The 13,972-nt window shown below is 41.9% G+C and overlaps 3 protein-coding genes across 3 annotated transcripts; 2 read left to right on the top strand and 1 right to left on the bottom strand.

Moving 5' to 3' along the window:
- Positions 1-671: 671 nt before the first annotated feature.
- Positions 672-1,761, top strand: LOC125489729 (DNA replication ATP-dependent helicase/nuclease DNA2-like). The gene is made up of 3 exons (XM_048626568.1): positions 672-764; positions 995-1,192; positions 1,561-1,761. Exons 1-3 carry the CDS (start codon positions 672-674, stop codon positions 1,759-1,761), a joined length of 492 nt encoding a protein of 163 aa, XP_048482525.1.
- A 465-nt stretch (positions 1,762-2,226) lies between these two features.
- On the top strand, positions 2,227-10,436 carry LOC105384005 (gephyrin). Its single transcript, XM_048626252.1, has 9 exons — positions 2,227-2,252; positions 2,819-3,589; positions 4,820-4,974; positions 5,356-5,497; positions 5,952-6,031; positions 7,521-7,627; positions 7,918-8,189; positions 8,507-8,712; positions 9,834-10,436. The coding sequence occupies exons 2-9, from the start codon at positions 2,827-2,829 to the stop codon at positions 9,960-9,962; spliced, it is 1,854 nt and encodes a 617-aa protein (XP_048482209.1). The 5' UTR covers positions 2,227-2,252; positions 2,819-2,826; the 3' UTR covers positions 9,963-10,436.
- On the bottom strand, positions 10,422-12,838 carry LOC105394809 (transmembrane emp24 domain-containing protein 2). Its single transcript, XM_011566728.3, has 4 exons — positions 12,577-12,838; positions 12,103-12,284; positions 11,448-11,594; positions 10,422-11,088 (listed from the first exon to the last, which is right to left on the bottom strand). Exons 1-4 carry the CDS (start codon positions 12,827-12,829, stop codon positions 10,939-10,941), a joined length of 732 nt encoding a protein of 243 aa, XP_011565030.3. The 5' UTR covers positions 12,830-12,838; the 3' UTR covers positions 10,422-10,938.
- Between the last annotated feature and the right edge of the window lie 1,134 nt (positions 12,839-13,972).

Here is a 13,972-nt window from a genome sequence, read left to right on the forward strand (position 1 = left end):
AAAATCAAGTTATTTCTACATAAGGCTAATAAGTTTTTATACCTTCGCAGACGCCTCGGCATGGAAGAGAGTCTATTCCACCGCCTGCAGTCGCCCGCCTCAACATTCTCGCTGCGTCTCCAGTACCGGATGAACAAAACTCTGGCTAAATTAGCCAATGAGGTGGCTTACAACGGCGGCCTCGAGTGTGCGAGTGAAGAGGTGGCGGGGAGCACTGTGTCAGTAGATTTAAAGGTTTGTTGTCTCTTTCTGTCTTGGTTCTGGGATAGGATATGGCGTATTTGTATGCGCTGACGACAAGCGAACACGATCGTGAAACTTGAATGAATGGATTAGTGGCTCTAGTGTGTCGTTTAGTTTGAGGTATTGGCCGCTTTATATCACCAACGCCTTTACCGATAGATTCTAAATTTACAAAATGTCATCCCATATGGTTATGAGTAATGAAATGATGAAGGAAAACATCGTTAGGAAATTTCTTTTGTAGCACACGCGTAGTCTGTTTTTTATGTTTTCGCTATACGACTCGCGAGCCTATGGTCGACAAATTTCATGATATCATTAACTATTACCTACACTTTCAACAGAAAATATCAACCGTCTACGGCGAAGAGTCGTGGCTTGTAAAAGCGTGCAGTCCACACCTAGATGATGCCGCTCTCTTCATTGACATGGGTGCGACAGAGACAGCTAGCAAGGACCGCTCCTGCACCAATAGGATGGAGGCATGCGTGGTTTTAGCACTCATTGAGGCTTTTAAAAAGGTAAGAGAATACTGCTATGAGTATGTTAAATTTGTGCGTGCGTGTGATGTAATCCGCTCTATTCTTGAGATCTTTAAAATTCAAATGTATATTTATTTGACATCAAATGTTTCTTACAATTAGTAACCTAAACTAGGAGTAATGCCGGTAGGTGATTAGGGTTCCCTTGAAAATTAAAATTTGCTTCCTACTTTTTTATATAATAATTAAACATAATGCTATTCTCCCAGGGAGGCGTAAGTCCACAGGACATAGGCGTAATAGCGCCGTACCGCGACCAAGTAGCATTACTGCGACGCGCTGTAGCTCGACTGAACTACACCGCCGCGCCAGATGTCAGCACCGTCGACCAGTTCCAGGGCAAGGATAAGTCGGTCATACTGTACTCGTGCACAAGAAGTGATGAGGGAGCGGATGAGAAAGTTAAGGTTGGTATAGAATAGAATAGATATGTATTCTTTATTTGTACACAAAAAACATGGACAAAATTACAAAAAACTTAATCTAATTCATGTGTAGGTACAAATAAAATGTATGGGTAATGATAAAGGGGGTGGTTGTGTACCTAAATCGGGTGGTGGTGGCACATTGAGATGGAAAGATGGTGGCTCAATAAAGTAAGGAGTCCGATTCTCATGTCAGGGACAGAGAGGCGAGCCCAAAAGCCTTGACTTGACCTAAAACATTTCCGTTATAATGTACTGATCGATTATAGATCTAACAGTACCTATTTGTTACTGTTAGATCTATACAGCACAGCACCTGCACAGATTTTTATGCCCATCTTCTTTTCCAGGAGGGCGAAGTACTGAACGACCAGCGCCGCCTGGCAGTGAGCGTGACTCGAGCGAAGCACAAGTTACTCATCATAGGACACGCGCGGGCGCTGCGGAAGTATACCCCGTTCCAGCGAGTCATGGACCATTGTGCCAGCTTGCCTATGAACATTGAGGCAAGGGACGAGGTTGCTAAGAAATATGAGGCCTTTTTGTTGTGATGAAGAGTTTGGCTTTGAATGTTTACTTTATAGGTGAAGATGAAGAGGTTATTTATTTCGCATCATGTTGTTATTATAGTAGGTTAAAATTAATAAAAATGTATTAAATTTTATAAGAAGTGTGTGATAAATTAAGTTATTATTATTTTTATACTATTAATAAATGAATATTTTCATATATTACGGTTTTAATGTATAAAGTTGTAAGTTAGTTTTGAAACGCACATTTTAAATCCGTCATGTTGGCACACGTGCACTTATGTCAAAATCATATGTTTGCTATCAGCTGTCACTGTCACTAGTGTCCTCGTTTGTCATTTGTTTTCCGACGCGACGTAGTGCGGGCCGGTGTTTTCCTCTAATTTATTTCGTTTGTTTTCATATTTATCAAATATCTTATCAAAGGTCCGTAAGGTCCACATTACCTAGTAAAAAATAGTCGTTGCCCACGTGTCTTCCAACCAACTTCCAACTCGTTGCGGCCTAAACCTGTAAGTATTTTTAGTGTTTATTTGTTGATTCTTATGTACTGACTTGACACAGTGTTTATGTAAACATAAGACTATAAATATCCGTGTTATCGCGTCCTTTGGCAGCCTCCTAATTGGAGCATGAAAATTGAAATTGAATTCCTTTCTTAGTAAGTATGAAAGTAAGAGTGGAACAGATTATAAGGAGGTAGTTTCAAATTCCTAATATCATCTACTTGGGTATGATTTAAAGCATGAGCGTGTATATACTTATATTATGTATAAACAGTGAATAAAACATTAATTTCTTTGAACTTCTGACATTGTAGCAAAGTACTGTAATAATTTAATATTAATAAACCATAAACAAGTAGCAGTATCTGCTGAGGAAGGTAGAGGACAGGTTATAGTGCTCCTTGGAATAACCTTTGTACTGTACAAATTGTACAGCAGTGGATGACTATGAGATAATACCTCAAACCAGCTTTTCTAAACTCTACTCTTAAACTTAACCAACTTACATAATATCTGATAATACACTATGGAAGACTATAAAGTTATTTTCTACTTATATCCCTATTTTACAGGTTCCAAAATGGTGAAGGCCATTGCAGTAGTCACAGTAAGTGACTCATGCTTCACTGATCCAGCCAAGGACACATCGGGGCCTACCCTTGCTGGTTTCGCCAAACAACTGTTCCCTGACGCCACCCTTCACACTATTGTCATCCCAGATGAAAAGGACATCATAGAGAGAGAACTATTATACTTCTCAGATGAAGCAAATGTAGATTTAGTCCTGACAACAGGGGGCACGGGTCTAAGCCGCAGGGATGTCACTCCCGAAGCCACTAAAGCTGTCATACACAGAGACGTCCCAGCTATATCTGTAGCCATGACTATAGATAGCCTGCAGAAGACCTCCATGGCTATGCTATCTAGGTCTGTAGCAGGAATTCGCAACAGAACACTCATAATCAACTTTCCTGGCAGCAAGAAAGCAGTGACAGAATGCTTTGAGGTGGTCAAACCAGTGCTTTCCCATGCAGTTGGACTATTAACCAATGATGAGATTGAAGTGAAAGGAACTCACGACAAGGTGCAAGGCTTTGTGTGCCACCACAAGCATGGGATGGCGAATAGTTGTGTGGACATATCAAAGGTAGCATTTAGGCCGAGAGAGTCTCCTTTTCCAATGGTGGACATGTCGGAAGCGTTTGCGATAATTGATGAAGTGATGCAGCAATGGAGTTTGAGCCTTGAGGTTGTGCCGATAGGGGACAGTCTCGGCCGCGTGGTGGCGGAGGCGATCTACGCGAAGGAACCCATGCCACCGTTTCCGGCTTCTATGAAAGATGGTATGTATGAATTTATACACACCTATGTAGGTACTACATATTTAAATGATAATAAAATAAGAGGTAAAATTAGTTATGTAGGTACCGTATGTTATGTTAATAGTATTTACAAACAGTAAACATCACGCCCAGGCCCAGCTTCCTGTTTCATTAGTAGAAAGCTAATAGCCGGAAAAATTATGAAAATTCATTCTTATGCCACACACAGGTGGTTCCAAAGTAAATGTTAATTTACTTAATATTTTCATGGCATACCTAATTCACACATTTGACACCTGTTAATTAGGAATGAATTAAGAACTGTTAATTTGTGTCGTTTAACGTGTAGGTATTGTAGGTATCTTCTAAATACACACAAAAATATGGAAGTAATACTTAGACAAAGTAACTGAAAGGCACCTCTACAAAAGACGGATAAACACGATCAAAGAATCATACAAAACCAGCTTGCACTAGGTACAAAGCAATGGCCTCTTCATTGTCGTGCAGAAGTGTTCCTATTACCGTGTCCGCCACTGTACCTGCATTCATTGCACTTCATTGCCATTTCACTTCGCTGCATCGACGATACAACGTGATCGTCATTTGTTTACGTCGAGATCATAATTAGTTCTCATTGGGGACGCACGTGGGAACAACAACCACTGATACTCTTTGTGAGGGCATTGACTGAAACATTGGCCGAGATTATTTTTAAAATACTTTAGGTATAATACAATTTATCACGACCGTAAGATATGCCTACTATAAACATTTGCCTAAGGTCGCGAGCGCGATATTCGATATCCTTTAAGCTTCTCTAAATTTACAACGACATCCATTACATGCGTGTGCATGCGCAAAGCTGGTATGAGGTTCAGATGATGAATAGTCGCATTCACTGATTGTACCTACTACCAGCCACTACCTAATCCCCATGCCTCGTTGAATAGTATAAAATCTAGTGAATCCGTAAATGGTAACATTCATTTAATATCTCCCCATGCCCCCGCAGGCTACGAATGCATAAGATCTTCATATTTAATCCGTCAATGGCCAAGCCAATGTAACCTATCCCCACACCGCACAGGCTACGCATCTATACGCTCTTCATATGGATTTCGACTGTGATGTGGCCGATTGAATACAACCTCTATCCCCACACCCCACGGCTACGCATACATAAGCTCTTTATATTTAAACCGTCTGTGACTAATTAAGTGATGTAACCCCTATCCCCGCACCCCACAGGTTACGCGTGCATCAGCTCGGACGGCGCGGGCGTGCGCCGCGTGCGCGCCGCGCTGACGGCCGGCGACGCGCCCACCATGCCGCTCAGCTTCGGCGAGTGTGTACGGATCAATACTGGGGCTGCTTTGCCGGCGCGGGCCGATTGTGTTGTCCAGGTGTGTATGATGCTGTTGGTGCGCTATGATGGACACAAGAGCCATCTTTCTCTCCATACCGGCGCTGCGTTGCCGGCGAGAGCTGATTGTGTTGTTGAGGTATGATGTTATTGGTTACCTGTGGGTCGCTAATATTATACTTAAAGAGTACGGACACAACAGCCACCTGTCTCTTAATGCCGGCGCTGCCTTGTTGGCGAGGATGTTCTGGATACAACATGGGCCCTTAGTAGGAAAGAAGAGAGAAAGTCAGAGAGACTATACTGTCCCTGACAAACAAATCTGACTGGACCGACTGACCATCCATGTTTCGCCAATATCCCCGGTCCAATGATACACTATCCAGCTGTCACCCATAACTTTCTTTACCGAATATTCCAGGTGGAAGACACGAAGCTGGTCTCAGCATCAGAGGACGGTCAGACGGAGCTGGAGGTGGAGGTGGTGGTGCCGCCGCGCCCGCAGCAGGACGTGCGCCCCATCGGCTGCGACATCGCCATGGGCGCCGTACTAGCTGATAAAGGTATATGGTTTAGTTAGACTACTAGCCACGAAGTACCGATTTCTACCACTACTTACTACTCTACCACTGCGCACTACCGATGGCGCTAGTAGTGCAAGAAACAGGACTTGTATGGAATCCACCTGCAATAAATAGAAACTCCCAACTCAAATTCAATCATTATTTCCAAACTTTACGCCTTACTCGTTATGGGTGTCTTCGTATATGAGGAATCCTGCTGTATGTGCTGTGAAATATGGCTTGGCCTCGAGTGACTTATCAACTTTCGAAGCACCATGAGCTGTCACGCTGTCAGTGACAGACTCTAATCTGACTGGGCAATCCTTTCATCACGGTGATGAACCCTAGTCTATAGTTCTAGTTTTTGTCACCGAGACGCCAAGAAGAAGACATAGGTATGTATTTGGTTTAGATAATATGAATACTAAATATTTATTTGTTTGTTTGTCCGCAGGGGCGATTCTGGACGCGGCCATGATCGGCGTGCTGGCCGGCGCTGGCTACCAGAATGTTACTGTTCGGTCTAAACCAAAGGTAACAACACCATTCCTACCATTCCTTTTCTGCATGCTCCAAAAGGATGAACCACTAGATGGCAAGCATTCGGACACAAACATAACACAAGAACAAATATGTAACCGGCCTGCAATCGAGAACTCGGCGCTTTAGCCAGAATACCCTTTAACCGCTACATAGTTCAGTATTTAACTGGCGTAAATCTACACAAATGCCTTATTGACATGAATTCACTGTCTAATTGGTGTTCAGTTAACAAAATGCAGTTAAATGTTGCAAAATGCTTTGTTATGAGATAGTAAACGAGACGAGATGACTTAAAAGATTTTGTATTTAACATAGGCGGTCAAAAGCTTGAAGATGTAAACTCTATACGAGACTTAGGAGTCATTCTTGATAATGAATTGAATTTCAGAAAGCATTACGAGTACCTTATCTCGTCATGCAACAAGCTTCTTGGTTTTTTATCTCGTTTCAGTACTGATTTCAGAGATCCCCGGTCTTTGATCACTCTATTTAATAGTTTTATTCGCAGTAAGTTAGAATATTGCTCTGTAGTTTGGAATCCGTATTATATATAGTATCCATACTAAATCGTTAGAAAATATTCAGGCTAGATTTTTAAGAATTATATCTTACCGATTTAAACTAAATTACATTTGTAACTCTTACCAATCAAGACTTCAACACTTTAAAATAACCTCCCTCGAATAACGTCGAATGTCAACTTGCCAATTTACTCTACATACGATATTAAATGGACAAATAAACACGACTCTTTTAGAACAAATAAAAATTAGTATTCCTCGCAGTACACAATGCAGACAAGTAAAAAAACTCAAAACCTTCGAATTACCGGTTTGTCGAACTCAAAGGGCATTTCATGAACCTTTCCTTAATATGTGTCGTCTATATAATGAGAAAATAAATCATGGGCCAATAGATATATTTGCAAACCTCCACACCTTTAAAAAAAACTAAGTATTTACATTAAATTTAAAAGATAAGTAACGTAGTGAAGATCTGCATGTACATTACTAATTTTGGACAAGTGTATTTATTTATAACTAGCTGTGCCCGCGCGCTTCGCTTCGCCTTAAAAAGTTTTCCCGTGGGAATACCGGGATACAAAGTAGCCTATGTTCTTTCCCAGGGTCTAGACCGTATGTATACCAAATTTCATTCAAATCCGTTCAGTAGTTTTGGCGTGAAAGAGTAACAGACAGACAGACAGACACAGTTACTTTCGCATTTATAATATTAGTAAGGATTTTTTTCTTTACAATTAAAGTATAGAGAAAAAAAAAACATATTAGCTAGGACTAAATACTTTAATATAAATAACGTATAGCATGCTGTCATCATATCCTTAAGGGTTAGTCACTTGATTGTTTGTTAAATAACATATTTACTTAGATATGTATTGTGTCTGACCTGTTTTATGATGTTTTAAAATAAACATGTAATAAAAAAAATTATATAATAATGTAATGAATGTTGTCGCCAGGTGGCGCTGATGTCGACGGGCAATGAGCTGCAGGAGCCGTCGGAGCTGCAGCTGAAGCCGGCGCACGTGCGCGACTCCAACCGCACCATGCTGCGCGTGCTGCTCAAGTGAGTACCGGCACGTGTCGTGGGACGCCCTCCCGCTGGACGGAAGAATATGGACAGGTAGCCTCTGGTGTTTCTTGGTAAAGGCCTAAGTCCAGCAGAGCACGGTCTTTCTATCCTTTGCATATTACGTGACTGCTACCGCACCATTCTGTGGATGATGCTCAAGTATCTTCAAGTTTCTTCTAGATGTCGGTGAAAAATACGGCTCGACTAGGGTTTGGCACTGTGGTGAAAGTAGTATCCGGTGTATATGCCTTTACGTAATTTGACCATGATTTTAAACTTTTCAGAGAACACGGCTTTGACAGCATAGACTGCGGCATAGCACAGGACGAGCCAACAAAGCTAGTATCAGCCATCTCGACCAGTCTAAGCCAAGCCGACATCCTGGTCTGCACCGGAGGGGTCTCTATGGGCGAGAGGGATCTACTTAAACCGGTCCTGGTGAAGGACTTCGGGGCCACGTTGCATTTCGGCCGAGTGAGGATGAAGCCGGGAAAGCCTAGTACGTTTGCGACGTGCGAGTTTCAGGGAAGGAAGAAATATGTGTTTGCTTTGCCTGGTGAGTTTCATTTATATTTTTTTGACTTACTTACCTACAAACCGATTTTAGAGACGTTGACGTCACGCCATAAGTCTTTCTAAGTCAAGCCAGACCTAAATTACAAACCTTCGACTATCCTGCGCTTATACCTACTTACTAAAATTACGGTAGATCAAGTAGCCTTTTAGAGCAGTTTTTAAACGCGCAGCTGAGACAGTTATGGCGTTCGTTCATAAATATGTACCTACTGACTACTGACCCACTTATCGGTTCGTTCATCACTGTAGTTTCAGAGTGCTAAACATTACGTTTCATACTTATCCTTCTTCCACTAGGCAACCCCGTATCCGCCTACGTCTGCGCGCACCTATTCCTACTCCGCGCGCTGCGTCAGTGCTGCCACCTGCCGCCCTTCCTCGCCATCCGAGTGAAACTAGCGCACGCGGCGGCCCTAGACGCTAGACCGGAGTATGCACGGGCGACGCTACGGTATCCCACTACTGATGACCTGCCGAAGGCTACGCTGATTATGCCTAATCAGGTGAGTGCGACAAATAACAGTTGAAAGTGTAAGCGTTCAAATGTAATGGCTTGTTTTGGGACACGATGGATGGATATTGTGCGGTGGTTTCGCTCAGTGCTGCCACCTGCCGCCCTTCCTCGCCATCCGGGTGCGACTGGCTCACGCGGCCGCACTGGACGCTAGACCGGAGTACCTACGCACGGTCGACGTTGCGGTATCCTACTACACTGGCCTAATCAGGTGAGTGAGACAAATGACAGATGAAAGTGTAAAAGTTCAAACTTAATGGCTTGTTTTCGGCCACGATGGATATTTAGCGACGCTATAGCTCAGTGCTGCCACCTGCCGCCCTTCCTCGCCATCCGAGTGCGACTGGCTCACGCGGCGGCCCTGGATGCCAGACCGGAGTACGCACGGGCGACGCTGCGGTATCCCACTACGGACGATCTGCCTAAGGCTACGCTGATCATGCCTAATCAGGTGAGTGAGAGAAATGACAGATTAAAGCCTTAAAAGTTCAAACCTAAGCCCCTTCTCCCACTACGCGATTCACAAGAGACGCCTCTGCGACGCAACCCACGATCGCCTATAAAAATGGGTGTTCGACGCGTCGTTGACTCGCCAAATATTGCGTCGCATTCGCGTCGCTTGAGAGTCGCGTAGTGGGAGAAGGGGCTAATGGGTTGTTTTGGGACACGGATGTTGCGCGGGGCTATCGCTCAGTGCTGCCACCTAAACCGCCCTTCCTCGCCATCCGAGTGAGGCTAGCTCACGCGGCGGCTCTGGACGCTAGACCGGAGTACGCACGGGCGACATTGCGGTATCCCACCACTGATGACCTGCCTAAAGCTACGCTGATTATGCCTAATCAAGTGAGTGAGACAAATGACAGATGAAATCGTAAAAGTTAAAACCTAATGGCTTGTTTTGACAAAACTTTTAACTATAAGTAATTAGCCGCACCCCGTGCGGTCCAGTACAGTATTCCAGTATTCACGAAACCTTAAGCTGGAATTTCGTATGCGTCCTCGCGACCGAGCGTCCTATCAGCAAAAATTCTTAGGGTCCACGGCGTGCTTGCGCAGGTATTTAAATAAAAATCGTGATTTCGTGTTTAGACGTTATTCCTCTGCCCACAGAGCAGCAGCCGGCTCCTCAACTCGGCGGGCGCGACGGTGCTGCTGCAGCTGCCCGGCGCCACCGACACCACCACCCAGCTGGAGCCCGGCGCCGTCGTCACCGCATACCTCATCGGACGACCGTACTAGGCGTTATAAGGCGTTTACACACCAAAGCCGACACACGATAAATCATAATGAAAAGTGTTCGGCCGGTAGGGCGAGCTTTGATGTGTAGACACGCGTAGTAGTCACCCTACATGGAAATCATGGCGTCTTTGGGACTGTATACATATATGGAACTGCATTCCTGTCATGCATGGGATAGTACTTACATTTATAACTGCCGGAATACAATGCCATGAGCTGATTATAAATCATGATAAAAATCAATTGTAAATATTTATTAAGTCCTAGACTTTTTCCGCAGAAGGCAGAATGATTCTCGAATAAATGTGTAGGTGCTAGTGTTTTTGAAATTTTATTATGAATGATAAACATTACAAATTGAAAATTTATGTGTTTATATGAAAATGTTATAACTTTATAGTGCCTGTCTGTTACTGTTACGTATGATAGAATCGTCGGGAAGTAAATAAAAAAGTAATATATTGTAAAACATTATTAATTTACTTTTATTCAAAACACAACTACATACATCTCGCAAGGTAGTTTGCACATGTTCAGATCATGTTCGCACACACACGCACCTCGGCCGATGATCCATTAGTGTGATGATCAGAGAATATTAAGTATTTATATTACATAAATATATTATTTCAATGTGCGTCGAACTCTTACAAATACTGCATGGGATGATATCTACTATATTATAGCGACATGACCTCGAATGCTTTATTTACACAGGTGTCCAATGAATGAACAGACTTAACAGTAATTAAGAAACTGAATTTGTTTCATCGACCATCGAGGTGCTATTTAATGGGATAGGAAGTACTTTGGGCGAAGTTAAACTTGAAGGGGAAAGGAATCATCAAAATTATAATCACAGAATTTCATTTATAAACCCATTTTCACTTCTCTATAACATTCATTCACTTTAGCCGGTTGATTTCTGGCCAGTTAGAAATTGAAACAAAAAGCTTTCCCCCTCAATAAAAAGGTTTTATACTACTCGTTGCACCTCAAAGAACCTCTTTAGGTAGTAGACCTGTCCGACGGTCATGACCAGCAGTACGGACGCCTCAAAGATGGACCACATGACCACGCGCGAGTTCGTGCTCTCGTTGATGGCGCGGTGGATGCGGTCTCGGACCTGGAAGATAAAAACAAAATGTAAATAAGAAGCATATTGTAAACTGGTGGTCAGTAACAGTGACTTTTGGGTTGGGATTCCGGATGATTAAACAATAAATTTTTGCTCTCAGGTTTATGAAGTTTGTTGTAATTTTATAGTAAAGCCCTCGAAACTTACGGGCCCATGGCTCTGCCAAAATTGTGAACTGTGTATGTATAATTTTGTGCATAAATAAACTGTAAAAATTAACATGCAGTTAATGAGCATGGTAGGAAATGGGAATGAAAGGCTTTGACTGTATGTACATGCACAATGCGCAGAATATAATTTTTTATTCTACCCAATAACTTTCAACTAACACTATATTATTAACCAACCTGCATGTACTCCTGCTCATGCTTGACAGTCTTGAGCGTGGTGCCGAGCTCCTTGATCATGTCCTCCAACTTGTTGTGGTTGGCCTCGTCCTCCTTGCCGTCCGGCTTGGAGGGGGCGTCTCCAACCTCCAGGTTAAACATTACCACCTGTGGAGGGGCAAAAATATATTGTTGAATGTGATTTTGAGGTTTTATCAACAATATAATATAGGTCAGTTTACTTTGCTTATGAAAAAAACTATTATTATAAAGTGTAACAGGCACTATTGGCATTCGCACTACTAAAAGCAATCTCCTTTGGAGTAGTAAAGAATATCCCTTGTCCTCTCATTTGAGAGGCCAAACAAAGTAGATAGAATAATAAATTATAAATACCTATAAACTTTTATTTTACTGAAGACCATTAAACTAGTCTAGCATAACAAGTACAATAATTAATATAAATTAAAACATAATCATCATTAGCATGAAGACTACAATAGAAGATTATTTCAGTCAGATTATGTGTGAATTTTAAGGTCCAAGAATGCATCATAAAAATGGTTAAAAATATCTATCCAAGATCTTTTACACATGTTGGTTTATTTTTAGATTAACCTGTTCGCTACCTAAGTTTCAATTGTATTTAATTTCCCAGTACTTAACAAAAACATACCTTAGGAGTCATGGTAGACATTTTATTGCTGAAGCAGTAAGTATACCGTCCAGATGTATGTGCAGAGAATGTGTACATTCCCGAGGACTCCCGGTCTCCTTTGTATATGACTACACCATCTGGACCAGTTATTGTTACATCTATGTCTAGGAAACCACCTTCAGCTATCTCAAATGTTAAACCTGAAACAGAAAATTTATTTGTCAGTTGTGTTCAGGCCATAAAACTTTATTTTAAAAACTTCCATTCAATTGCAATTAAAGGTTATATACAGTTATGGATAATTATTACAGGTTCGGGCAAAATCTGCCGTGTACCGGAGTATTTAGTTTCAGTTAGAAATTGACTCAATACAACATAACCCAATCCAGAATTGAAGTGGCGAATAATCATAGTCCCCTAATAGCTTTCAAACATAATATTCATAAAAAACAAGGGCTACCGTGCTTTCATCCTGAACATACTACAACATACCCATTTTAGTGTCGGCTTCCACATTTTCGAAGAAGCACTCTTCGGCATGAGCGTCCACTGTTATTGTGTAGCAACTTGCACTGCCCAATAGTCCCACTATTACTAAGGAAACTAGCCATGACGAAGTCCATTTGCACTCCATTTTGTGTGTAAAATGTTTATTCCGTGTATTATACAGAATTCTGTTTAAAATTGCTGTGAAATGAAATTCGGATTTATTTTTCTTTGCGGGCCACGTATGATGACAAATCATGACACAAACTGTCAATTGACACTGACAGCTGTCTTTTCCCTATGTAGTCTATGACTTTCATCTATTCTATGGAATTTTTACTATACTTATTCCGAGATTTTTATTTAGTTCTGCTACTCAGTAATAGATGGCGCTGCTACGCAGTAAAATCCACTTTAGGCTCGGCTTACACGCGCCAACGAACGTCAATAGAATACGATTCGTTTTACTTATTCTTATGTTCTAAAATTCTGTTTTATTTCGCTTTGAATTGTGTAAATCTTTATTTATTTTATTTTATTAGTGCAGCAATGCACCTCTGCCAACCCCGCAAGGGAGTACATTAGTACAAGGCGTGAGGGCGTGTGTGTGTTTGTGTGTAATAAAATAAAAACACACACACTCACGCCTTGTACTAATGTACTCCCTTGCGGGGTAGGCAGCAGGTGCATTGCTGCACCCACTTTTCGCCAGAGTGTTATGTTAGTCCCAATGTAATAGGGGGCGGGCCTATTGCCTATTTTTCGGGCACATCCAAGACCCGAGAACAAATATGTGTGTTTAAACAAATATCTGCCCCAGCCGGGAATCGAACCCGGGACCTTCGGCTCAGTAGTCAGGGTCACTAACCACTACGCCATTCGGTCATATTAATTTGCTACTTACCTAGATCATAGATTAATAAACTAGTTAGTCTATGCCTAGATTAACTAAGTTTTTGTCTAGGATTTATCAAAGTGTATAAGATCTACTATTATTATACTATTAGATTACAAAATGTAGGTAGGTATCTGTTTTTTCTTTAAGTGTATCTGTTGTTTTCTTTAAAATAATATACGTTGCTGACGACATAGGGTAGTAAGAGTCGCAACCATACCCTTAAGGGTTAATTATCTTGAAAACTTGCCTGACCATAATTATTGTTTCAAAACTTGTATAGGAATGTGACCTAGCCGTACCCCCTTAGTCCAGTCAATAAATGACTCAAAATGAGGTGTAGAGTGCGTGAGCAGGTAACTAAGCGATTCCTTCAGAAACTTGTTCAGGGGGCTTAGGTTGTTAACATACCAAAAGTCCTGACTCAGGTGATGAGCGGGGGGGAGGAGGGGGGGATAAAGGTACGATTTTTTGGTTTTTAGCTTATATCTCGAAAACGGTGCATTG

The sequence above is a fragment of the Plutella xylostella genome, chromosome 16, assembly GCF_932276165.1.
Source record: "Plutella xylostella chromosome 16, ilPluXylo3.1, whole genome shotgun sequence".
NCBI lineage: Eukaryota > Metazoa > Arthropoda > Insecta > Lepidoptera > Plutellidae > Plutella > Plutella xylostella.